The sequence below is a fragment of the Phoenix dactylifera genome, chromosome 4 (assembly GCF_051530095.1).
Source record: "Phoenix dactylifera cultivar Ajwa chromosome 4, Ajwa_hap1_PhDact_Kaust_v1.1, whole genome shotgun sequence".
NCBI classification, from domain to species: domain Eukaryota; kingdom Viridiplantae; phylum Streptophyta; class Magnoliopsida; order Arecales; family Arecaceae; genus Phoenix; species Phoenix dactylifera.
Window position 1 is genome coordinate 41,347,185 of NC_143193.1, and position 26,951 is coordinate 41,374,135.

Below are 26,951 nucleotides of genomic sequence, written 5' to 3' on the forward strand. Positions count from 1 at the left end.
ACTTCTGGCCCAAGCGATGAGGTAGTCTGCGCATGGGATTTGGAGGATCTTAGAGGAGTACTGTATGACTTTCGAGCAACAAGTAATATGGCCAAGTCAATTATTTGCTTTAACATGAGGATCAAGCCACGGTTGAAGGCCACCTCTAAGGAGATTCTAGGAGTGGGTGAGCAAAGGCACCATGAGATATCTTCGGATTTCTATCACTGGTCGTCACCTTCATAGAGGGGTGTGCTCCACTATTGAGCAAAGCATCAGGCATACGCTTGAGGATTGGCAGGCAAGCGCTCTATCTATGATGGGTAAAGTCATTTTTGTTCAATCAGTACTCAGCTCAATCCTGATTTATCTTATCCAACACCATCGTGCCTCTAGCATCGTTGAGGACTCTAGACCAAATGTTTCGAAGTTTTATCTGGGGCAGGTGAGAGGGAAGGTGTAGCATTTCACTTGTTGGCATGAAATGTGATCTATCAACCAACTAGCAGCGGCGGGCCAGGCGTTCACTCCTTGATTGCGAGGTGAGAGATTCTTGCAGCCAGGTACCTCCTAGAACCTGAGAGGTTGTAGTGCATTTTGATGAGGGCCAAGTATGGGACTCTGCCCCCTGTACCCGACTTCTACACTAGGCGCACAGTTCTTTCATCTGGAGGGAGATCTATGCTCGCGCCTTGACAGTGCTTCCTTCGATCAAATGGGTAATTGGGGATGGGCAGGCTATTGATGTGCTAGAGAACATATGGCTGATTGAGCAGCCACTCGATTGGTGGCCTACCATAATCGACCCGATGTGTCTAGCAGGATGCAGAGTCTGTGATCTGATCATACTAGAGGAGAGAAGATGGAATGAGGGCCTTATTTGAAGTGCCTTTGGGGAGCAGCTGGCCGAGAAAGTTCTGGAACTACTGATCCCCACAGGAGAGTCTAGAGAGTGACTAAGAGGTTAAAGATAACCACCCGAGACCTACATGATCTAGTTAGTGGGAGGACGACTCGACAGATTGGTGGAGGTTGGATCTAGAGGATGTGTATCCACCCCCATGTTGCCTTGTTCATCTGAAAGGTGACATGAGGATATTTGCCAAATAGGAGTGTGCTGGCCAGAAAGGGAGTGAGAGTCACTTCAGTTTGCGAGGGATGTCCTGACGTGGAGGAGTCTATCAGTCATGTTCTTTTTGGATGCCCATAGACAGCCTAGATCTGGAGGTGTACTATGGCTTCATCCAGTACGCAACAATTTATGTCATCGATAGAGGACTTCTTAGACCATAGGAGTTCTTGCGGAGATCTTGCACTGCGCAGTGGGGTTTCAAATATGCCTAAATGGCTTAGTATTTGCTTGAAAAAAATGCTTGGATCTTTGAGGACAGAATGGTGCATCCGAGGACAGTGGTGGATAGAGCATTAGTTCATGTTGCTGAGATCACTAGCACTACTACGATAATTTTACCTGGGATGGCTAGAGATATCTAGGACTCCCATTCAGCTTTTGCAGCGACCAGGATTGCTTTTATCTCCTGAGAGCCCCCACCTCCTAACTTTCTTAAGGTAAACTTTGCGTAGTATTTCTGAGGGTGGAGGTAGTGAAGGAGTGGGCTTTATGATCAAAGATCATGACTACAGACTCGTCGCAGCTGGAGGTCGTCGTATATTCGATGTGATTGTCATCGGAGTAGAGCTGAGAGCTGAAGGGGGGATCACCTATGCGAGGCTAATTTTGGGTGTAGACAACATTTACTTTGAAGAGAACTTGGCTATCGTAATTGAGTGGATTCAAGGCCAGCACAGCTATGGCGAGGGCAACTGCCGCTTTGAGATATACACATGCTCTCGAAAGGGTGTGGTTTCTTCCTGACCACTCATGTCTATCGGAAGGCAAATAGTGTTGTTGACTAGGATACCTCCTATGTTGCGCATCATTCAGGATGATTTCTTTGGAAGAATCACGAGTCTGTTCCTTTCTCTCTCTGTCAACTTCTTTTTTTTTTATCTTAATGGCTGTACTCATGCACGATCAGTGTGAGTCGCCATTGTATCAAAAAAAAGGATGACATATTTAGATGTATATCTCTGAATCCATGAAATATCTTTGTGTGTGTGGGAGTTTTTAAGTGGAGAGGGGTGGGAAAAATTAGCATAAGCTGTTGCTTCCTAAATTCCTAGTCCTTTAGGACAGTGAAATCCACCTAAAAAGGTAAATTTGTGGTATCCTAAAAAATTTGGATTGCAGGGAATATCATGGATTCACACAATACCTCAGACTTTTCCCATACTTCCATCACATCTTTTCACATCTTCACACTTGCATGGAAGATATCATGTGATTGAGCTGTTTGGTGTGCATAAAGACCCCTATAGAATTATTATTATAAGGTGTGCGAGCGAACACACATAATCTAAGATGTGGTAATCTTAATGATGACAGTGTAGGGGAATGCTTGAGTATTTTGGAATGAGAGAGGTATTAGTGATCTCATTGGATCTGTCAACAGAACTCATTCTACTAATGTGGTAGCCTACATTTCTCTTTAAGGACCAAAGTATTCTTCTTATTTTCAAAAATGCAAATTAATTTCAGAGGCAATCCATTCTGGTCAGTTTTATTGCATAAATTTTCTTGATTTATAGCTTACAAAAATACCAAAAAGCTGTCAGTGGACATCATCTGCAATCTCCTTATTTTAACATTTTTAGTTGAACCTTACATCACTTATTGAGATAGGAAACCATGATAAAGAGAAGGAATGTGGATTCTCATGCTGATAGCTGCCATATTGAATATTCACCTGGCTAATGCCATCAAGAAATCACGAAATCCTCAACTTTCTGGAGTGAAGCTGAAGGAAGCTAGATATAATTATGGCCTTTCTAATCATCCATCCTATACTTACCAATTTATTTATAAATTCCTTTGTATCCTCTTGCATGGAATATTAGAGATACTTATACCAGCTTTCTTTTTGCATGCATTAGTTAAATAGGAAAGCTCAAGGTGCCTTTTCTTGAGAACTTTAAGCAGCAAGTGTAAATAATCCATGCAACTTTCTTTTTGCATGCCTCTTCATGTATTTGATAGAAGCAAGCAATGGTAGTCGGTATAACTGTGCAATATACTTCATGCTTAGTTTTTAGCAGTAGACTTTGAGGTATGCACATGAAGAGGCATTTGTCTGCCAAGTTAATGTCTATTCAGCATGGAAGCATAGAACATGATATTCCAACAAACCAAAAAGCTTGGATGACTCTGGCATGATTGTGAACAAAAACTACTATGAAGATAATTATAGAACCAGAAGTTTTAAGGGACCAGATCACGAGCATAGCACATGTAATATACTAGTTCACGAACATGTAATATACTAGTTCACTATGTCATTAGGGTAGAAACATTGTAGCATCAAGGATAACTTCTTCGCATCTTATAGTATTGTCTAGCCTGGTATACTCACATGATTGTTTTGCATTTAAACATTGTCGTCGGTAACGAAGATCGAACATGCTAGGCACATTATTTTCATGCACAAATTAATCTTTCTATTATAGATATGACAACAAAAACCTAAAAGATAAAAAGAAGTGGTATAGATCAAATGAGATTCTTGCAAGATGAACTTTATTAAGTAATCTGACCATATGTCATGGTTTCATATTTATCATATTAGGGGTATATATTTGTATCGGTCTGAGAAGATCACACTGGTAGCAAGGTTAAATCAAGGTAAAGGGAAATTTAGAGGAAGAAGGAGGGAATTGTGGTTTCCTTTGAGGGGAAATGACCTTCAAATTCAAATTGAGTTCGATTTCCTAGATGCCTCCATTGCACCAGCCCTATTTATATATTCCTGGTTACCCAATTAAGATACACTAGTCATGGACCTCATAGGTTGAGCCTGGCCTAATAAATCTCCCAAGATATTATAATGAAATTCCCTTCCAAATATAGCCCAATCAAAAATCTCCTTAGTATTGTTAAGCATTCATAATACACCATAATCTCACTATAGTAAATGTAATAACTTCCTACTGAACTGAACTCAAGCAATAACTACCTACTGAGCTGAACTCAACTCAATTAAGCCTTAATACCAAAATAGTTGAGGTTAGCTAAGGCTTAGGCTGACAAGTGCAACAGTCTAAAGGCAGCTACTTTGTTGCGAAAAAAAAAAAAAAAAAAAACAAAGATTATGTTTGTCCCCAGCTTGTCCCTCTCAGGACACTGGATTGCCCGGACCATAACTAGATAATAGCATTCCATCAAAACAATGCAAGCATCCTAAGTTAACTAGAAAAATGTTCTTCACTGATTTTCTTCTAAAATAGGCGTATTAAGGTCAACGATAGAAGCAGGATAATCAATATTTATGTTTCTGGATGATTGCAGTGCACTTGGTACATGGTTCTTCTCAGTGGCTGGGGCTTTAATTGCCATCCCTGTGGGGATGCGGAAGAAGTCCTTAGCACCCTTGGTCTTTTCTGGTACGACTGGCACTATGCTTGATATTATCATGGGAATCAACCAGTGTGAACGAGAACATGAAGAATGCCAAATGAAGCTTTTGGAAGTGCAAAACCTTGCAGCAAATTCTTCAGTGGGTGCTGAATGCTAATTTTAAGCAAATTCCTTGCTTCACATCCATGCATCTTTACGCTTCTTTTGTTGAATAAGCTTTATATGATATTGGGGGGCTTTTATTTGAAGTGCTTATGCACTTTTTGTCTTGATTTATCTTTCCCCTTGCATAACTTGATCTTCGCCATGAGGCTGAGAAAGCTATCTTTTCCCTTGCTAACATAGTGAGAATGGGCATGGTACTTCATGTTCTTATAGATTTTAGGTGTTGTGTATCTCATACACCTGGTTTGGTGTTTCTCTTATCTAGTTCGCACTTCCCCAGCATTGGCTTGTTTCTCATCAGGTGCCTGCAGGGACAAGTAGGCTGGCATGATTTTAGCTCTCTGCTATAGTGGGGTTTTTTTTTTTTCCCTGAACGTAACCAGTTTTTGCTATGAAATTTAGGCATGTCATAAGCAATCATGTTCATTGTTTTCTTTGAACTTTCTGTATATCTGGGTTCACTTAGATCTACATGAAGAGCTCAATGCACCATGAAGTGAAGGAATGAGGAACAGCAGTTTCTACAGTTCTCTTGGAAGATAGAGGGATATTACATAATTAAATATTCTTTTGAGTAAAAAGAGGTAGTGCCATGTTGACTTATAACTGGAGCTCTGAGCCAAATAGGTCTCTCTCCTTTAAGCAGAAGCTAACCAGGGGTATGCATAGAACAGCTCATTGATAAATAGGTGGCAGAGTAAAATGGTGAATGGGCTACATCTTGCCATTTGGTTTTGAGAACTTTGCTTCAACCATGAAGTTCTTCCTGAAAAAACAGAATATCAGAAGTTATGTATGTATATCTTACATTATGCATTAGATGTCATCTCTTGAATTCTTCTTGAATATTGAAACTAGGATCCATTGGCCTTCATGAAAATCCCTGCATTGCCCTATTTAGACGAGGATCGGTCAATAAGAAAGTAGAAAACCATGTCTTTACAAGAATGATGATCTGGATTCTAACGGGTGCCCCAGTATTATCATCTGACCAACAGGATAGAGACATGATTCATGTTCATTTTCTATGCACTCATGCTTCTTTATTCATGTGGACCATTCCTTAATCCTTCTCCCCCCTTCCTTCTAGGTTTTAAAATGGGGATCACAGAAATAACGATCCTTTTCATAGAACCATTGGAAGAGTTACCCATGTCAAACAAACAGGAAAACACCTGTATGTAAACAGATGCTCCTAGTGAAAGTGGGTAGGACTATTACCTACCTTCATAAAAAACTAAAATACCATTGGACAACACTTTCACTTTTTTTATTTTCAAAGATAAAAATAAAATTTTATTTATTTATTTAAAATATCAATATCATTGATATAGTTAATTATTTTTAAAAATATAAATATGATGATGGCCAAAAATAGTGGTAGTGGTGGTGAAGATAATAGAGATGCCAATGGTAGCAATGAGAGTGTTATCAATGCAGTGGCAACAAATGGCTGTTTCGCGGAAGTAATAGTGGTGGTAGGGCATTGACAATATAGCGGTGGCAGCTATAATGGTGATGGTTGCGTAACAGAGGTAGTGGCAATGATCATGCTAGCATTTGATATACGGCGAAGGTGGTAGAAGTGGCAACTGCAGCAATTTTGACAGTGGTGACGGTGGCGTCGATGATAATGGTGAAAGCGATTTGCAGCAATGGTAGTGGTGATAGTGGTGGCGGAAAGATGGTGACAACAAATGCAATGATGACAACAAAAGCGGAAATGGTGGTGGCAAAAAATACAAGTTTCTAGTTTTTAAAAAGCATAAAAATAAACATTTTTTACTTTCCTTTTCTAGAAATAATAAAAATAATTTTCAAAAATAGAAATATAAATAATTGTATAAAATATATTTTTTGTCTCAATTTCTGTGATTTTGTTCTAAAAATAAAAAGAAGAAATAGAAGTGATTGTCAGGGGGGTTATCATGAAAACTCACCAAAACATCTTTTGATGCTAGAAAGCTTGGAATAAAGGCTGATCATTGCAAGTGACTTATGCTACCCTCATCCCAGCAAGCACATTTCTTATCTAACACAATGGGCAATCAAATGACAAGGATTAAACAAATGTGTGAGCACAGTCCCCATACCCTGTTTCAAATGTTCCTGGTTGTTCTTCAGACATTACTAGATCAAGACCAAGAAAATGATCTTCCAGGGAAAGGCATAGGACAGACAGCACCAGTTATCACACTACACCACACGTATCAACCAGAAAGAAACCAGGTATCTTGTCACTGGCAGAAGAGGGGGAAACAGGAAATTCCAGTACTAGCTTCTCTGCTTTCTCAGCGCATGCTTGAGCTTTCTAAGACACTTTTGTTTGGCCAATGCCACCAAGAAAGCAAGAAAGTGAAAGGTGGGGCATCCACCATTTTGTGGAACACTTTTTACCATTGGCATCTGACTCTCGCTCTGATGATATGTCCATGCCTTGACCTGCTCTCTTAATAAAGAGAGCATGCCACTGCCAATCAGATCAATTTAAAAGTTATGTGTTTACTAGAAAATTGTGACTATAGCTTTGCAAAGATAACAAATCAGATCGATTCTTTAGTCTAATTCTTCTTGCAGAGAAACTCAGGATCAGGCATCTTTAGCCCTCATTTTGATTGAAGCTGCCATGGAAAGGAATTCTACTCTCTCTATCAAAAAAAAAAAAAAAAAGAGAAAGAAAAGAAAAGAAAGAAATACTACTATAACTTTTTTCAAGGGCAACTCTCTCCTGTAATGACAGTGTCAATGTTAGCCCGTCTCATCTTTGTGTGAGGCTGGGGAGCTCATTTCATTCTGTTCGGGCCACTCAAAACCTAACAAAATTGAAGCCCCATTCTCACAACTAGCAGCAGCAGTAGCTATCCCTTTTTTTTTGCAGTAATAGTAAGTGTCCCAATAAATAACAGCTACCATTTCTTTAAAAAAGGAATAAATTGGATCATTAGATCTAGTCTTCGGGCATATAAAAGTATCTCTTAATGAACCTTATTCAGAGGAAATCCATTCCATTTTGATACACATACAAGTTGCATAACATGCAGTTTCTCCTTAAATTACAGAACTCATGCAGGCTAATTCAGAGACAAATGGAACTTAAGCAACCAAGGTGAGGACTAATTTCTCTAATTCTAATGACAAAAACCCAAAGTTATTTTTTCTGAATTGATGAGAGTAGCTGCAATCTGTTGGCAATATGGCAGGAATAAACCATGATGACTCTATAGAGATGACTGCTTGCATTTAAGCTTGAGGAACACAAGAATGGTTTCAGTCCAGAAGAGGTCAATGATTTAAAGCAGGCTCTAAACTTGTTAAAAACCCTCCATGCTCACAAACAGATCAGTGAAAAAAAACAAGCTCTTATGCCTAGCATTCTCCAGAGATATACTCCCTCAAAGTTCAACCCACTAAAAAGTTCTGAAAGTAATAACCACCACCACATGCTCACAAAAACCAAAAAAAGGAAATAGAAAAAACAAACAAAACAGAAAGATGTTTATTGCCATCTGTTGGGGGAAAAACCCCAAGTCATACCGCCACGGAGGCGCTCGGCTAGAGAGCGCCGACCGGAAAGGCGCTCGGCCAAACAGCGCCGACCAGAAAGCTGCTCGGCCAAAGGATGCCGACCAGGAAGGCGCTCGACTAGAAGGCGCCGACCAGAGTGCGCGCCAAGAGGTGCCCAACCAAAATAAGCTGCTCAGTTAGAAAGTGCCGACCAAAGACAGCGCCGAGGCGCTCTGCTAGAAGGTGCTCGCCTAAAGGGCGCCGACCAGGAATACTCAAAGCAGCCCCGCCACAGGGCGCCCCATTGGGCGATCAGCTCGGCTCGGCACCCTCGCCGAGCCGATGCCTTAACCAAATGTTCAACCTCCGCCTAAAGTCCAAGGGACTTGACAACTCCTACGGCTTGCGACCTGCCACTATCTCCAAGCCATCAAGGCATAAGATCTCCTTAGGCGTTCGGCACGACCTGCCATTAATGCATGAGACTCCCTCAAGTCTCCGATGCACTCAGGCATTTAATGAACACGGCCCAAGACGATCTCCGGATCACTGAATCATCAGAACGTATGGCTCTCCCTGACCGCCGGTTCATTCGGTAATAAATGCACTTACCATCTACGGACCCCAGGCCCACCGCAGCCGGCGGTTCAACCACTCCAACAGGTCCGATCGACCGTGACAACTCCCTGATTCCGGTCTGATCCGGTCCCATTCTCCATTACGCCATTAATGGGCCACATGGTGCCCAATTATTACAAAACAGGACAAACCTCCTGTCACCTCCCAGGTAACAAAAATCCTCCTATAAAAGGAAACCTGGAGGGAAAAGGGAGAGGGGACCAAAACGGGAGGAAAAACCCGAAGCTCTCTCTGTCTTCTCCACATACTCTCCTCCCTGCTCTCTCCACATACTTGCCCCCTCTGACTTAGGCTTCGGAGGGCCGGCGCCGGGGAGCCCGGCCACCGGCTTTTTTGCAGGACAGGACAGGACTGGACGCCCACCCCTCTTCGGACTCGCACACCCCCCGCGGCGGAGGACGCAGCCGGCCGGCGCACCGCCGTCCGCCCCCTGCAGCAGCGGAGCTCCTCCTTCCCCGGCTTCGCGGCGGCCCCCGGGTCCAATTTCCAGCAACAGTTGGCGCTAGAGGAAGGGCCCGAGTTCGCTACCATGAAGCTAAGAAGCAAAGGGGCTTCCAACGCCTCTCGACGTCCTCCACCAAGCCCAGAATGTTCCGTTCGGAACTCACCACCCCCGGTTGAGCCAGCACCTCAAGTTCAACCGGAACAATTTGATGCCCTGGTGCAGCAAGTGCAGGCGTTGGCTACCGCCGTCCAAAGTTTGCAACCCAGGGGCATCCCAGCAGCACCGCCTCCCCCGGCTCCAGTTCAACCGGAGCCCCCTACAAGCGGGCTTCCTCTTCGAGGTCAGGACTTTCAAGTCCAGGCCTCCCTCTGGAGAGAGCACCCAGTCAGAAATCACGGAGGCTGGCCACAGCCTTCAGAAGCTGAGTCGGTTCCAGGGCAACCTGCACCCGGAGGAACCGCTGTAGCGATCCTCCAGAATGATGAACTCGACAAGAAGGTCGAAAAGCTGGAGCGCCAAATCCAGGCACTCCACGGGAGAAAATCGGGACGTAACGGCGACTTCGAGTTCAATACGAAGTCGTCCTTCTCCCAGAAGATTGAAGATGAACCGGTTCCCCTCCGGTTCAAGATGCCCCAGGTGGAGCCTTACAACGGCAAGGCAGATCCCTTTGACCACCTGGAGAGTTACCGGGTCTTAATGGCCCTACAAGGAGCCTCGGAAGCCATGATGTGCAAGGCTTTCCCGGCGACACTCCGAGGACCAGCCCGGCTTTGGTTTACCGGGCTGAAGCCGAGTACTGTCTCTTCCTTTGAGCAGCTCAGCAGACAATTTGCTGGCAACTTTGCCGCCAGCCAGCCCCAGCGGCGGACATCTGACTCCCTCCTTGACATCAAACAAAAGGAGGGAGAATCCTTCAAGGAGTACTTGGACCGGTTCACCGCCGCAACATGAGAAGTCCGGGAGCTTGACCAGTCAATCGCCATGTCGGCGCTGAAGACTGGAGCCCGGTCCTACAGATTCCTCTTCTCGATTGAGAAGAATTTCCCAGCGGACCTTACAGAAATGTTCGCTCGAGCCCGGAAATATGCCAAGGCTGAGGAAGCCGTGGCCGTCAGGCGGGGCGGGACCGAGCAGAACCCCAAGAAGAGGCGCCGTGAGGAACGCAGCCGACCCAGAAGCCCGTCTCCACGACGAGCTAAGAATCCGCCCCGCCCGAAAAGTCCACCCCGGTTGAGAGGACCGCCGCAGCAGAGGTCACTCCGCCCGAGGTTCCCACTGCAGGCCCGTGCACCTGAAGGGAGGTATGAAGAGTATACTCCCCTCAATGCTCCTCGGGCTGAAATCCTCATGGAGATTGAGAGTCGGGATTGCATCCGGCTCCCCCCTCCAAAGCCAGACACCAGAATCCGGCGTGATCTCCGGAAGTATTGCCGTTTTCACCGGGATCACGGCCATGATACCGAGGATTGTTATCAGCTCCGAAATGAGATCGAAGCACTCATTCGCCGAGGGGTGCTCGATCGGTTTGTACAAGGCCGGCGTGAAGGAAAGAAGCCAGCCGAAGGAGCAGCACAGCCTGAAGGTTCTAATGCCAACAGGCCCATCGCCGGCGTCATCAACACTATCCGAGGAGGGACCTCGGCTGGGGAAGCCTCAGGGGAAGGAGCCTCCTCGAAGCGCCCGCGCACCTCTGAAGCCATCTCCTTCTCAGATGACGATCTAGAGGGAGTCGAAACTCCCCATGATGATGCCATGGTCATCTCCATGATCATAAATAAATTTGATGTAAAACGCATCCTGGTTGATAATGGAAGCTCGGCGAATGTTTTGTATTTTGATGCTTATTGTAAAATGGGGATGACAAAAGAACAGCTACGGAGGATGAATGCTCCGCTAGTTGGATTCACTGGGGATTCAGTCCCAGTAGAGGGCGAGATCGACCTTCTGGTCACAGCCGGGCTCGCCCCTCGTGAAAGTACCGTGGGTATGAGCTTCCTTGTGATACGCCTGCCCTCGGTTTACAACGCCATCCTTGGAAGGCCAGGACTCAACGCCCTCCGAGCAGCGGTCTCAACTCACCACCTGCTGATGCGATTCCCCACCAGCCAGGGAGTCGGTGAAGTCCGAGGGGACCAAATGGTGGCAAGGCGATGCTACCTAGCGACCCACGAGGCAAGACGACCAGCCGAGGTGCCCGCCCCAACGACTGACCAGCCCTCAACTGAAGTTATGGAGGCACGGGTCAACCCCCAGAAAGAGCGGGTAGAGCCTGGTGAGTTGTTAATTCAAGTTCCCTTACGAGAGAACTTTCCCGAGCTAACCGTGCAGATCGGCTCTGGCCTTGGCGAAAACGAGAGGAGTCGCCTCGTCGACTTCCTACGGGACAATATGGATGTCTTCGCCTGGTCGCCTGTAGATATGCCGGGGATAGACCCGGAGGTCATGGTCCACCGGCTTCAGGTGAAGCCGACCTGCAAGCCCGTGCGGCAAAAGAAGCGAGGCGCCGCCCCTGAACGACAACGAGCAGCAGCCGAGGAGGTCGGCAAGCTCCTTGAAGCCGGTTTCATCCGGGAGATATCCTACCCGGAATGGCTCGCCAATGTAGTCCTCGTCAAAAAAGCTAGCGGAAAGTGGCGTATGTGCGTGGACTACACCGACCTGAATAAAGCCTGCCCGAAGGACAGCTTTCCACTTCCCAGCATTGACCAGCTCGTGGACTCCACCTCGGGTCACGAGCTGCTGGCATTCATGGACGCCTTTTCCGGATATAACCAGATCCGCATGGCGCCAGAAGACGAGGAAAAAACAGCCTTCATCACCGACGGGGGAACCTACTGCTACAAAGTGATGCCATTCGGTCTAAAAAATGCCGGGGCGACTTATCAAAGGCTGGTCAGCCGGATCTTCAAAGACCAAATAGGCCGAAACATGGAGGTCTACGTGGATGATATGCTGGTGAAAAGCAAGGCGGCGCAAGACCACATAGCCGACCTCAATGAAGCATTCTCCACACTCCGAAAGTACCAGATGAAGCTCAACCCAGCTAAATGTGCATTCGGGGTCGCCTCCGGCAAATTCCTCGGCTTCATCATTACACAACGAGGAATCGAGGCCAATCCAGAGAAGATCCGAGCCCTCCAAAGGATGACGCCTCCCAGGACGGTCAAGGAGGTACAGCGGCTCACGGGCCGAGTGGCAGCCCTCGGGAGGTTTATCTCCCGCTCAGCCGAGCGCTGCCTTCCATTCTTTGCAGCCCTCAAGAAGCCGAAGAACTTTTTGTGGTCGGACGAGTGCCAGCAATCTTTTGAAGAGCTCAAGCACTTGCTGGCTTCCCCTCCCCTACTCACGAAGCCTCAACAGGGTGAGCTCCTCTACTTGTATTTAGCTGTCTCCCCTGTAGCAGTAAGCTCGGTCCTGGTCCGAGAGGAGGGGAAACTTCAGAAACCGGTGTACTACACCAGCCGGGTCTTAAGGGATGCTGAGACCCGATACTCCAAGCTTGAGAAGACCGCCTACACTTTGGTCATCTCAGCTCGGAGGCTCCGACCCTACTTCCAAGCTCACACAGTAGCTGTGCTGACTGACCAGCCGATCAAGCAGATCCTGCAGAGATCAGATCGTGCGGGTCGGATCACTAAATGGGCCATTGAGCTTGGGGAATTCGACATTGAGTACCGGCCCAGACCGGCGATCAAAGCACAAGCACTCGCAGACTTTATAGCCGAGTGCACCATACCAGACGAGGTCGAGCCTGAACCTGAGCCACCGTTGGAATAGACCCCAAGTTTGACATGGACTCTACATATCGATGGCTCTTCAAACTCGGGGGGTAGTGGAGCAGGATTTATTCTCACCAGCCCGGAGGGGGTGGTCGCCGAGCAGGCCCTGCGCCTCGAGTTTTCTGCTTCCAATAATATGGCGGAGTATGAAGCGCTCGTCGCCGGGCTTAAGCTAGCCAAAGAGCTAGGAGTGAAGGACTTGAAGGCCTTCAGTGATTCTCAGCTCGTCGTCAACCAAATTGTGGGCGACTTCGAAGCTAGAGACCCGACCATGCAGAAGTATCTCCAGAAGGTACGGGATCTCGCCTCGACCTTGGACTCTTTCCACATTCAACATATTGCCAGGTCGGAGAATCTCAGGGCCGACCAGCTATCAAAGCTGGCGTCCTCTCGCATGAGCGAGCTTCCCAAAGAGGCAGTCCTGGAATATCTCCAAAAGCCCAGCACAGACGAGCCCGAGCAGACCCTCTGCACCGAGCTCGAGCCAAGCTGGATGGATGAACTCATCAGCTATCTGCAAGACGAAACCCTCCCTGCTGATGTACGAGAGGCTCACCGAATCAAGCGCCTCGCCACCCGATACATACTATACGAGGAAAAGCTCTATCGGAAATCCTTCACCTCTCCCTTTCTCAGATGCCTTCGCCCAACGGAAGCTAATTATGCCCTGCGCGAAGTCCACGAAGGAATTTGTGGAAACCATCTGGGAGGACGAGCCTTGGCCCATAAAATTCTGCGCCAAGGATATTATTGGCCGACACTCCAGAAGGATGCTATGGATTTCGTCCAAAGATGCGACCGGTGCCAAAGGAACGCCAATGTTCAGCGCCGGCCCTCGGCTCCTTTGACTTCTATCAGCTCCCCTTGGCCTTTTGCCCAGTGGGGAATTGACATCCTTGGGCCATTTCCTCTGGCCACCGGGCAAAGGAAGTTCCTGGTCGTCTCCATCGACTACTTCACTAAGTGGGTGGAAGCTGAGCCCCTCGCCCGGATCACCGAGCAGAAGATGCGGGATTTCGTTTGGAAATCCATCATTTGCAGATTTGGGCTCCCCCGCATCCTTATCTCTGACAACGGTCGCCAGTTCGACAACATCCATTTCAGAGAGTTCTGCTCCGAGCTTGGCATTGACCACCGCTTCACCTCGGTCGCGCATCCTCAGACGAACGGAGAAACCGAGGTAACAAATCGTACTATTTTGCAGGGTCTCAAAACCAGGCTCGACAAATCCAAAGGACAATGGGTCGAAGACCTATACAATGTCCTGTGGGCTTACCGGACTACGTTCCGCGTCCCCACCGGCGAGACTCCCTTCAACCTGACATATGGGACGGAGGCCGTCATTCCACTAGAGATTGGGCTCCCCTCTCCAAGAGTCGAGCACCACGATGCTAGCTCCAACTCTTCGCAGCTCAGAGGCAACCTCGACCTGATCGAGGAAACAAGGGAGGTCGCCCGAGTGCGTATGGCGAGGTACCAACAAAAGACAGCTCAGTACTACAACGCCAGGGTCAAAGTCAAATCTTTCAGACCAGGGGACCTTGTCCTAAGAAGAGCTGAAACCTCCCGACCAACTGAGCGAGGGAAGCTGGCCCCGAATTGGGAGGGACCATACCGAGTCACGCGCATTCGCCGACCCGGAACTTATCAATTGGAGTCTCTAAATGGGACTCCCATTCCGCGGAGCTGGAGCTCTGAAAATCTCCGCGTGTACCACCAGTAGAACCCTAAGGGGTCCCTCATTATTCAACCATTAAATTCCATTCTATGAATTTCACTCTATGAATTTCATTTCACGATAAACTGATGGTTTGCGGACTTATTCCGAGCTCACCAATTTTCTTGATTATCCCATGGCATCAGGTTTATTCTTCTTCCCTAACCACGATTGGGATGCCCTGATACCTCGGGATGGAGTACCTGCGTGGACTCCCTGAAGATGTCCATGAGTTTATGGTGCGCTCTCCATCAGCGAGCTCGGCTCGTTCTCCTACCCTGGCCACGGTCAGGATGCCCCGAGACGTCGGGACGCCCCGGTTACCGGGAAGCTCGAGGCGTCGAGACATGAGTAGCGGTCCTCTCTGACCGGACGAGCTCGGCTCGTGCTCCATCGACTATTGAGTAGCGGTCCTCTCTGACCGGACGAGCTCGGCTCGTGCTCCATGGACTATTGAGTAGCGGCCCTCTCTGACCGGACGAGCTCGGCTCGTGCTCCATCGACTATTGAGTAGCGGTCCTCTCTGACCGGACGAGCTCGGCTCGTGCTCCATCGACTATTGAGTAGCGGTCCTCTCTGACCGGACGAGCTCGGCTCGTGCTCCATCGATTATTGAGTAGCGGTCCTCTCTGACCGGACGAGCTCGGCTCGTGCTCCATCGATTATTGAGTAGCGGTCCTCTCTGACCGGACGAGCTCGGCTCGTGCTCCATCGACTATTGAGTAGCGGTCCTCTCTGACCGGACGAGCTCGGCTCGTGCTCCATCGATTGTTGAGCTCGGCTCGTGCTCCTACCCCGACCTCGGCCGGGATGCCTCGAGACGTCGAGACGCCCCGGTTCATCGGGATGCCCCGATATGTTGGGATGTTGTCTTTATTGGCCAAACGAGCACGGCTCATTCTTTACCAGCTTCAACCAATGAGCTCGGCTCGTCCCTTCATCGATGGATTTCTCTGTCGACGACCTCCAAAAACGGAGTCCGAGCAGAGAAGCGTCTTCAGTCGCCTCGGCGCAAGGACGCATACGGTACAAGGTACCCATTTATTTAATGTTTTTACATTACGCATTATTGGATTTCTCTGCTGACGTCCTCGAAGAACGGAGTCCGAGCAGAGAAGCGTCTTCAGTCGCCTCGGCGCAAGGACGCATATGGTACAAGGTACCCATTTATTTAATGTTTTTACATTACGCATTATTGGATTTCTCTGCCGACGTCCTCGAAGAACGGAGTCCGAGCAGAGAAGCGTCTTCAGTCGCCTCGGCGCAAGGACGCATACGGTACAAGGTACCCATTTATTTAATGTTTTTACATTACCCATTATTGGATTTCTCTGCCGACGTCCTCGAAGAACAGAGTCCGAGCAGAGAAGCGTCTTCAGTCGCCTCGGCGCAAGGACGCATGCGGTACAAGGTACCCATTTATTTAATGTTTTTACATTACCCATTATTGGATTTCTCTGCCGACGTCCTCGAAGAACGGAGTCCGAGCAGAGAAGCGTCTTCAGTCGCCTCGACGCAAGGACGCATACGGTACAAGGTACCCATTTATTTAATGTTTTTACATTACCCATTATTGGATGCTCATGACACCGACACATTGTTGCAAGTCCGGTGAATCCCCGTCACGGGCTGACGGGTATGCAGTCCATTTGTAAGAAAAGAATCCGGTTCGCCCCGGCAACCCGAGGCTCGGATTCGAAATTCGTCGCATTAAGAAGTCCCAAGTCCTAACGACCGCCCTAAGGCTTAGTCGAATTCTGGACTAGGCTCGGAAAAACGTTCCGAGCCCAAACCCTTGGTATAAGCACAAGCGTTGCTACACCATTAGTCGAAGAACCGAGCAATGGAGCTCGGCAAGCCAAACTCTAACTCAAAACCCTGTGGCGGGAAAAGCTCAGGCCCTAGAGCCCATATCCTCGGAACCTAAAACAGATCCGAGCAGAGAAACTTGTTTAAACTATAATAGACGAATTTCCACACAAATGAATATTCATTTCAAAAAGCCCGGAGGCCTAGTACAAGAGCTCGGACCCGGCCTTAACAAAGTATAGAGGCCGCTCCGGCTTACAAAAAAGAAAAAGAAGATAGGAAAAAGGGGAAAACTACACCAAGGGCTCAGGCCCGGCGACTTCAGGAATAGTTGGCTCTTCTGCGGCCGAGGCCCCCACGGTGGCTTTGGGAGCTGCCTCGGTGACCTCGAGAGCGATCTCGCCTTCTTCAGCTTGACCCTCCTGGTCGGTCCCGCCAGAGGTTGGAACCTCTACCTCCGCCTCCGCTTCTGGGTTTTCGACCCCAGCGCCTGGTTGAAGCAGGCTAAGGTCGAAATCTGGGAGAAGTCACCGCAACTGATTACGGAAGTCCTTGAAGCCCTGGATGAGACCATTGACGCCTTCCTCTTCCATCAAGTCGCGAAACTCTTCCGATTCGCGGAAGAGCTTGACGGCGTCCTGGGCCTGCTCCCGGGCCTCCTTCTCTCGAACCTCGTGGTAGGCGGCCTTCCGCTCCAAAATCTTTATTTCTCTCTCGCGATCCGCGAGCAGAGATTGCACGTCAAGTAGACGGATCTCGAGATCTCGGACCTTTATTCGAGCCTCCCCCACCTCCTGCTCGCGTATAGCGAGCGACGATTCGGCCTCCGTCTGGCGGGCCTCCGCGGCGCGCACTTCAGACATAGTCAAAGAGTGCGCGCCCTTCTCCTCTTCAAGTTCGGCGACCAGAGTCCGAACCTCGTCTTCGGCCGCCCCTAGCTTCGCTTGAAGCACTTTCTGCTCGGCCTCAGACGCGAGGAACTTTGTTTCGGCCTCCTCGCGCCCCCTTTGATGCCTTCGGGCCCGGTCCCGATAGTCCTGGATGATGTGAATCATCGTCTCGGTCTCGTGGAGGCGCTGCAAGAGGGACATGTGAGAAACAGTTTTAAGCCGAAACACAAATTTGCACAGAGATAAAAGCTGACTTACTCGGATGGAAGAGCAAATAGCGGAGTCCATGAACTCGCCGTAGTTCATGGACCGAATTTTGGCCTGGTCGGCCGGGAGCAGCGCGACCCGAAGAACTTCGCGCGCCACTTGTGCATTATCGAGGGCCGAGTCGCCCTCGAAAACAGCCCATCCAGGAGCGTAAGGCACCCGCTCCTGAGGACCCGAAGAACCCGCCAGACCGGCCTCAGCTGGCCTGGGTGCGGCCAACCCCGTTCCTTCTTGGCTATTCCCCGGCTCAGAGCTGGGGAATTGGGGTCGAGTAGACGGCTGACCGGACCGCTGCGTGGTAGAGGTGGGGCGTGCGAGTGCCAGATCTGTTGAGGTCCTCCCTCCCTGGTCAGAATTTGGAGCTTCCCGCCGACCAGGGACTTGCGAAATCGGCACCGGACATGGAAGTGCCGTCGTGGCTCCGCCAGAGCCCACGCCCTCTCCCCGACCAGCCTCAGGGCGCACGGGGCGAGAAGCGCGCGCCTCAACTGTTGTGGTCGTCGAGGTCTTCGCCGAGGTCTTTGCTTTCTTCCTCGGCTCGGTCGGTTCTCCTGAGAGTTCGGCCGCCCTCTTCTGGAAGCGGGCGAAAAGGACTTCGCTCTTGGTCACCATTTTTGCGATGTCTGCAAAGATAAGCAAAATTAGAACATTAGAACAATAAGGAAATAAGAAGTTGCTGTAACTATCCTTACCCTGAGGACGTGCCGAGCTCAAGCCCACGTTCACCAGGGCGTCCTCGCTAATGAGGCCGTTCAGCCAAATCCCGTCCCCAAGGCTGCGGATGGTATCGAAGATCTCCTGTTCACGCGGAGAAAGCTGGGGGAGCCTGTTGATGGATTTAAGTTGGGCCGGCCTCCACCTGGGGTCAAACCCCCAGGACCGTTCAGAACCCAGGAAGAAGAATTTCTCCTTCCAACCATGAATGGATGAGGGGGCACCATGAAAAAGTGGCCGACCCACCCGGAGGGCGATGTAGAGCCACTCCCCGTCTCCCGGGTTCGACTTGAAAATAAAAAGTCGCCGGAAGACGTTGACAGAGGTAGAAATCCCCTGTAGTAAACACAGTGACAGGAAACCCATCACTGCCCTCCAAGCGTTTGGAGTGAGTTGCGCCGGAACCAACTGGCATACCGCCAGCAACTCATTCACAAAGCCGTGAAGAGGAAATCGGAGGCCGGCCCAGAGTGACTCCGAGTGCACTCCGATCCAGCCTACCGGAGGATCGGTTACCCGATCCCTTCGCCTGGCGGGTTCCAAACGGAACCCGTGAAGAGGGAAAAACCACTCTTCGGTCATCTCGACCTCCAGGACACTCATGGTGGATACTACTTCGCTAGGCAACGAACCCATTACAAGAGAGGGAAATCAAAAAGAAGGGGGACCTGGGAAAGATGCCGGAGAAAAGGGACTTCGGTCTGAGGAAGACTGGAAGAATAGGAAGCTGGAAGCAGAAAGCAATAGAAAGAGGACAGGGGGCCGGGGGAGAGTTTATATAGACCTCCCCAACGGCCCGGATCAGCGAAGAAAACGCTGCGTCCCGGTTAGATGATAACACGTGGTGGATACTACTTCGCTAGGCAACGAACCCATTACAAGAGAGGGAAATCAAAAAGAAGGGGGACCTGGGAAAGATGCCGGAGAAAAGGGACTTCGGTCTGAGGAAGACTGGAAGAATAGGAAGCTGGAAGCAGAAAGCAATAGAAAGAGGACAGGGGGCCGGGGGAGAGTTTATATAGACCTCCCCAACGGCCCGGATCAGCGAAGAAAACGCTGCGTCCCGGTTAGATGATAACACGTGTCGGTCTAAAAGACAGAACGACGCATTTAATTAGGGCTAGCGCTTCGAACATCGAAGCGCCCCATCGGATCGTGCGGAAAGGCGTCCGCAATCGAAGATCGTGCGGCCCCATCATGAGCCCACGACGCGAGGACGCTTCGCAAAAAGTGCCCCAATAATGAGACTCTTCGGGAAAAGAGAGACGCCGCCTATTAAAGGCACCTCAAAGCGCTCGATAATTCAAAACGCGCAACAAATTAAAATTTTCGGAATCCGTAATGCCCCAACTAAAGCTACTTCCCACGCTCCAGCTGGTAGCCAACTGGAACTCGAAAGTCGGGGGGTAGTGTTGGGGGAAAAACCCCAAGTCATACCGCCACGGAGGCGCTCGGCTAGAGAGCGCCGACCGGAAAGGCGCTCGGCCAAAGAGCGCCGACCAGAAAGCTGCTCGGCCAAAGAATGCCGACCAGGAAGGCGCTCGACTAGAAGGCGCCGACCAGAGTGCGCGCCAAGAGGTGCCCAACCAAAATAAGCTGCTCAGTTAGAAAGTGCCGACCAAAGACAGCGCCGAGGCGCTCTGCTAGAAGGTGCTCGCCTAAAGGGCGCCGACCAGGAGTACTCAAAGCAGCCCCGCCACAGGGCGCCCCATTGGGCGATCAGCTCGGCTCGGCACCCTCGCCGAGCCGATGCCTTAACCAAATGTTCAACCTCCGCCTAAAGTCCAAGGGACTTGACAACTCCTACGGCTTGCGACCTGCCACTATCTCCAAGCCATCAAGGCATAAGATCTCCTCAGGCGTTCGGCACGACCTGCCATTAATGCATGAGACTCCCTCAAGTCTCCGATGCACTCAGGCATTTAATGAACACGACCCAAGACGATCTCCGGATCACTGAACCATCAGAACGTATGGCTCTCCCTGACCGCCGGTTCATTCGGTAATAAATGCACTTACCATCTACGGACCCCAGGCCCACCGCAGCCGGCGGTTCAACCACTCCAACAGGTCCGATCGACCGTGACAACTCCCTGATTCCGGTCTGATCCGGTCCCATTCTCCATTACGCCATTAATGGGCCACATGGTGCCCAATTATTACAAAACAGGACAAACCTCCTGTCACCTCCCAGGTAACAAAAATCCTCCTATAAAAGGAAACCTGGAGGGAAAAGGGAGAGAGGACCAAAACGGGAGGAAAAATCCGAAGCTCTCTCTGTCTTCTCCACATACTTTCCTCCCTGCTCTCTCCACATACTTGCCCCCTCTGACTTAGGCTTCGGAGGGCCGGCGCCGGGGAGCCCGGCCACCGGCTTTTTTGCAGGACAGGACAGGACTGGACGCCCACCCCTCTTCGGACTCGCACACCCCCCGCGGCGGAGGACGCAGCCGGCCGGCGCACCGCCGTCCGCCCCCTGCAGCAGCGGAGCTCCTCCTTCCCCGGCTTCGCGGCGGCCCCCGGGTCCAATTTCCAGCAACACCATCAAATTCTATTCTAATGGACAACTTGTCGTTTGGCTGCTCCAAGTATGATTTGCAAAGATAGCAAATCAGAGCATCCATAGCACACCTAAAAGCATCACTAGATAGAACAGAGATTTGCAATTATTTTAATCATCCTTTCCTTAACTCTGCTTCTCCAATGTAATACCGTTCGTGAAAATGAAAGAAGATATTCACAAACACGAAAAAATTAGATGAATATAATCACTATACTGTGATCATCAACCCAGTTTTATGAGTTCTACGAGAAACATGCCACCTATTTGTGAAGAGTACCTGACACTCCTTGAAAAAAAAAAGAAATCAATCTAATCGCCATTCTGTAATCATCCTAACTGTTTCCGCATGATGAACCAACAATTCAATTCAATGTTTCCAATATACAACCATAAGAATTACTCAAAGAGGAGAGTCAGGACTGAGGAGAGTCAGGACTCAGCAGCTATGGAATTATCTCTCTTAGTTTCTAAATGAGAGTTGACATCCCTATCTCTGCAGCTCATTGTTGATATTAGGAACTAAAGGAAGAGAGAATTTAGAAAATCATAAATTTAAGGTATGGGAAATTCTTTTCCTGCCTTCAGCCTCCCCCATCAAATCTTTCTCCTATTTCTTCATAAAAATGATCTTTCAGTAGGAAACTAGATATCTCAATTCATCGGCTGAAGTCTTTCCATACAGCCCCTGAGAGCTTCCAGATTTGAAAAACCTCATTTGGAAATTTACCCCGAGGTTTGATCAGATGTCCACAAATATGTGTCTTAGAAACTAGAGACTACTAAATTGAACATAAAGTTGGCATAAGTTCAGCAAAACTTACTTGGTCCAACTTATTTTTATCTTTGAACTGATTCGACCTTTTGGATGAATTGACTGTCGCTCTGGCTTCCACATTGCAATTAGCATATGCTAAAACTGAGACTTTAATGCATATGTTTATAGTTTACTACATCTGTGTTGTCAGTATTTATCTGCTAAACCAAAAATAAATGCATTATGATGCCGTGAAATCTAGGAAGGCCCTAACAAGGAGAAAGGGCTCTGATTCACTTAGAAGAATTAGTAAAAAGAAGACCTAACAGAACCTGAATGAAGACTTAAAGAAAGGGTGTGGCAAGTTCTGAAAGAAAATTCAGACCTTATTATGAACCAATGATCCATACAAACTGACAACAAATATAGGCAAGGCTCGTTGTCTACAATTATAATTACTTTAATCGGTCTAAAGTAAGGGTCGTCGTCTCGGTACCAGACCCCATACCGGTGCCACATTAACACAGTATCGGAACGGTACGGTCCAGAATTTTTTTAGCATACTGAGTGTTGATACACCATCCGTACCGAATACCGGTACCGAACCGGTATGGTACGGTATGCCCCATACCATCCGGTTTGGGCCGATACAGCATTCCGTGATCGCAACTTACATGTTGTAATGCAACCTATAGAAATCTGACCAGATAATGCCCTTCAATGCAGCCTTTGAAAATCCCATCAAAATGATGAATACCAGGAAAGCCAAGGAAAGATAATGCGAATTATTCAACCAAAATTCCGGTTACTGGCAGCACAAGCCTGTGGGCTATTGAGATGCCTGAAAGGATAATGTCAACAAAGGTGACCGCTAGTAAGGAAAAAAGTGAGTCATCACTAAATCTTTTCTACAAAGAAGAGAGGCGACCAGTCCTCTATTCCATGACTCATTGCGAACAAAATCTTATTGCAAAAGACAAAAATGTAATTCTACAGAGAAAAAGGTTTTAATAAAATGGTATCAAGATAATAGCACAATTTCCTTGTGGTGTACCTTGATGTGCTTTCTGACCCTTGCACATAGATGTAAGCATCAATTATTTCATGTCTTATTTTATATGCAAATCATCCATAAAGTTGCATGAAATGCTCAAGTTCATTGAAGTCACAAAGACTCTCCAGCATAGATTCCAAATAGATCATTAATTTCTTTTCCCCAGATTCCATAAATTTTACCGATGCATTTCCTCATATATGGGCAGTAACCATTGTTTGAATTGTCATAGCAGTAATCATAACAATAATTATAATTGGACTGCTAAAAAGTGTATCCCATCATTTAATCAGAACTGTCATCATATGGAGAGCTTAAATAAATCAGGTGGTACAAACTCAAAGTCAATAGAACATCAAGGCAGGTTGGATGAAGAATACACGAATAAATTAGTTCTAGCAGAAAACAAATTCCCAGAACGTAAGAGTTTGAAAACTTCACTCAATTTGCACTCTACAACCACCTGTGTGATATCGCATACCGAGAAGGGAAGAAGAGATGAATAATCTCTGATGTAGTTACAATCCACTGAGCTCCTTCAGCAAATAAATGGGCCCCAGGGAAGCATGTGTTGATACTATTAAGCCTTCAAACTATTGCACATATTAACACAAAGGTCAACCCATATTTGCCCATTTCCATAGAAGAATTATCCAACTAAGTGAGATACTTATCCCCAATATAAAGCCACAGATCAATTTTTGAAGTGTACCTTCTCCGTAGCATTTGCAAGCAACCTATAATGCCGCCGACAAAACTTAGCCACTCTCGCGCTTACAGTTTCCTGGCAGGAGATATCTGTACCGGTCAACATTCCGAAGTAAGTGTCCGGGAAGATTGACAGCAGAATATGAACTTGGTATCGGACCCAACTTGGCAATGATTTCCTGGAACGTGTACTCCTCTGGAAGCATATCAAATAGGTCTGCTCCTCGGCATATCACATCCTGAATCCTTGATGGATTTAGGTAATATGGGAATCTCACACGATCCACATGGCTGTATGCTTTCATTTTGAATATAAACTCGCTGATGTGGCGGAAGCAGAAGCTGCAGTGCCACCCTGAATCGGCCAATAGGTCATCAGTCTGGCGGAAATGAGCGTATCTGGTCTTCCCAGCTCGATACCTGTGAACCGAAGCCCTCCAGCTTTTGTCATCAAGGTAGAACTCAAATGAGTATAGATAGTTCCGAAGCTGGAGATGGAGTTTCTCAGGAATATCATCACACCACCTCAAAAGGTTGATTGTGTGGCCGCTTGGGATCTCATCAACATCAGACATGATCAATAAGTCATCGTCAGTAATGCGCGCTATCCTGATAAGCTGATCCAATGCCACTCGCTGGTAAGACTCCTCCACGAAAGGGTTTTCTCCCTTCACAAATCTCCCTCCAACAGTCCCATATGTTAGCCTGGACTCAGCAAACTTGAAGCGGTGCCGGTTTTTTTCAAAGTAGAGGGGCTTCTTCAAGCCAGTGAATGTAGAATTCGACTCAAGTAGAACAAACTCTGAAACATACGGACTCAACTCGTGCCATCGAATTTCAAGAATATCAAGTTCATTACTAAACAGCACCGCATCAAAGACACGCCTTGGCTTTTCCCGAACCCCCCATCCATGGAACTTGCAAAGGTTCTCCATGGAGACATTCTCATGGTAGTAGTGAGGAATAGTATTGAAGGGTTTAGGGGGAGATTCCCACAGGGGCCTCAGAAAGTAGGAGATCTTCTGGCCATGTACATAGATGATGAAGATAAGAATCGGAACACCCACAAAGAGAAGCAACAATGCCTTCAAATCGAAGCCGCGGAGAGCACATCGGAGCCTTGACATGCTCAAAGCTGCTCTTGAGTTCTGCTGCAAATTTAGATATAATTGGAGTAAATCTATATTTATCATCACCAAAGTGATTGAACAAGCACCACAGCATATTCGTAACTTTTTTCTTTTTTTGGTGGACAGCAACTCTCTATCCATATAACCGTTTTGGTTTCAAAATCACAACTAAATTAAGACGCTACGAATCCAGATGCCCCAAAAATAAAAATTAGGCAACAAAAAGAGCTTCCCGATGCCTGGAAAATAGCACGCAAATAGGAAAAAAAAGGTATTATCTTGACATAGATTCCCCAAAATCATAACTTTTGAATCCATTCTTTTTAAATTTAAAATCCCCCAAATAAACCCAGAAAAGAAGGGACAAAACCTTTTTTTTCCACGGAAACTGATAGGCAAAGCCCCGACCAGAATGAAACAATGAAAGGGGACAAACACCATTAAAGCATAAAAAAATCGGAATTTTAATGAAGAGAATCCAACTTTACAGGGATTCAGAGGAGAAATTTACAGAAGAGAATCCAACATTACAGGGATTCAGAGGAGAAATGAAATAAATAACACACAAACCGATAGAATTCAAACCAGCCACTCCCTAAAAGAATTAACCACGAATAGATCTATAATCCCAAAAAAGTAAGAAAAAAAAATAAATCGAAGATTACCTCGCCGCAGATATCTTCGCAGATGTCGTCCGTCTTCTTGGAGCTGTAGTACCCTCCTTCCGGCATGATGGACGGATCAAAATCCAAACTTTCCCAAGATTCCTCCTCTTCCGCTTCAAATCCCTCTCAATCGAGCGGCTTTCTCCTCGAAATCCCGCCGCTAATTCCCCCGGCAGCGATCCCCGGCGCCGGATCAGAACACCCAGCGACGCGGCTGCTTGCCGGAAGCCCAGTTGATCCTCCGATCAGCCCGCCCGGCGGCGATCTCCGGCTTCTCTCCTCCCTCCCTCTCCCTCCGTCTCTCTCTACACTATATATTTATCGTTTTGTTTTCTAATCTCTCTTTCTTTTCCCCTTTTCTCTTCACCCTCCGCGTCTATTGCCCTTTTTATTTTTCCCCTCCGCTATATCCTCTCTCTCTCTCTCTCTCTCTCTCTCTCTCAAACCGCCTTATTATAGCCGTTTACAAGATAGGGCCTCCTCCGATCTCCCCTGCTAAAAGGTCTCTTGGCCTCTTATCCAGCCGGATATCACCACCACCCCAAATATTAAAATAACGTGAATAACTCCTACCTCTTATACTTTCCTCCAAATTCCAACCCCTTTTAAGGGGTCTAGGATTCCATAAATATACTCCTTTTATCCTCTTTCTTAACTCGTAACTCCCCTGGAAAAGAGTCCAATAAAGTTTAGGAGTTTGGAAAGGCTGGCTGGCTTTTGGGTAAGTAGGTGGAATAGAGGGAATAGAGGTGGAATAGAAGGTGGGAACTTAGTGGGGAAAAGGTGGTGGTGGTGTTGTGGGGGACTCGATTCTCTCCCTCTCCTTTTATACCAAGGAATTGGAGACGCGGAGGGAGATTTGAAGCCGTGGGGTGGTAATGTCAAGGGGGCAGCGTCAGCCCTTTCCTGCCATGTTCCGAGGCCCAAGTGTATAAAATTATTATGATATTGGCCTTTGGCTGTGTCTGTGTCTATGGACCAAAGCGTCCCTCTTGCTGGCTTTCTACAGGGACATCCACTGAAGCATTTTGTTGCATTAGTATAAACTTTTGAACAGTAGTGATTATTTAGCTACTTATCTTGTCATCATCGTCATTATTTAGATTTGTTATTTTTAATTATCATTATTATATATGTTATCCTTTTAAAGCCTCTTATTATATTATGAAATGTTGGAGCTTTTTATGGTCCTTCTTATGTATAAAAAAAATTTATAATGTCAAGCACCAACAGTGACATAAGTGAGCTCTCTATCAATCTTCTATGAACTACTTGATTCATAAAAAATATAGTGAAAGTTTGATTGGGAAAATGACAGCTATTAACTAAAGAATATGGTTTCAGAGAGTATCAATCACATGGAAGTGTCGGCATGAGTAAAACTGCATTTGGAGACTAAGTTAAAATAATAATTCAAGTGTTATAAGAAAACAACTAAAAATGGCTTTAACGGTTTTTGTTTCATCACCACCACCATCATCATATTTTTTATTATTATTGTAGCTGATATTAGAAAAGAGAGGTAAGATCCTACGTAAAATTTATTGGGAAAAAAAAAAAAGGCAATACAAGTAGTTACTACTAACTAGAAAAGATTAACATCATCTATCACTATCAAGGATTTTCTATAACAAAAATGCTTTCAATATGCTAGACATGTATACAAGCATTTGGATAAAACCCATTATATAGTAG

At 47.4% G+C, this 26,951-nt stretch overlaps 3 protein-coding genes across 4 annotated transcripts; 1 reads left to right on the forward strand and 2 right to left on the reverse strand.

Moving 5' to 3' along the window:
* The first annotated feature begins 4,291 nt into the window (after nucleotides 1-4,291).
* LOC149767790 (uncharacterized) lies at nucleotides 4,292-4,607 on the forward strand. Its single transcript, XM_089930386.1, has one exon. It carries the CDS (start codon nucleotides 4,362-4,364, stop codon nucleotides 4,605-4,607), a length of 246 nt encoding a protein of 81 aa, XP_089786512.1. The 5' UTR covers nucleotides 4,292-4,361.
* Nucleotides 4,608-17,035: 12,428 nt separating this feature from the next.
* On the reverse strand, nucleotides 17,036-18,705 carry LOC148699681 (uncharacterized). Its single transcript, XM_089930119.1, has 2 exons — nucleotides 17,660-18,705; nucleotides 17,036-17,587 (listed from the first exon to the last, which is right to left on the reverse strand). The coding sequence occupies exons 1-2, from the start codon at nucleotides 18,278-18,280 to the stop codon at nucleotides 17,039-17,041; spliced, it is 1,170 nt and encodes a 389-aa protein (XP_089786245.1). The 5' UTR covers nucleotides 18,281-18,705; the 3' UTR covers nucleotides 17,036-17,038.
* A 4,304-nt stretch (nucleotides 18,706-23,009) lies between these two features.
* Nucleotides 23,010-26,086, reverse strand: LOC103695946 (uncharacterized). Of its 2 annotated transcripts, none has more exons than XM_008777401.6 (2): nucleotides 25,257-26,086; nucleotides 23,010-24,612 (listed from the first exon to the last, which is right to left on the reverse strand). In XM_008777401.6, exons 1-2 carry the CDS (start codon nucleotides 25,320-25,322, stop codon nucleotides 23,512-23,514), a joined length of 1,167 nt encoding a protein of 388 aa, XP_008775623.4. In that variant the 5' UTR covers nucleotides 25,323-26,086; the 3' UTR covers nucleotides 23,010-23,511. The 2 variants fall into 2 exon arrangements, with proteins under 2 accessions (XP_008775623.4, XP_008775625.4); XM_008777403.6 differs by having other exon boundaries at nucleotides 23,010-24,609; nucleotides 25,257-26,055.
* Nucleotides 26,087-26,951: the final 865 nt, after the last annotated feature.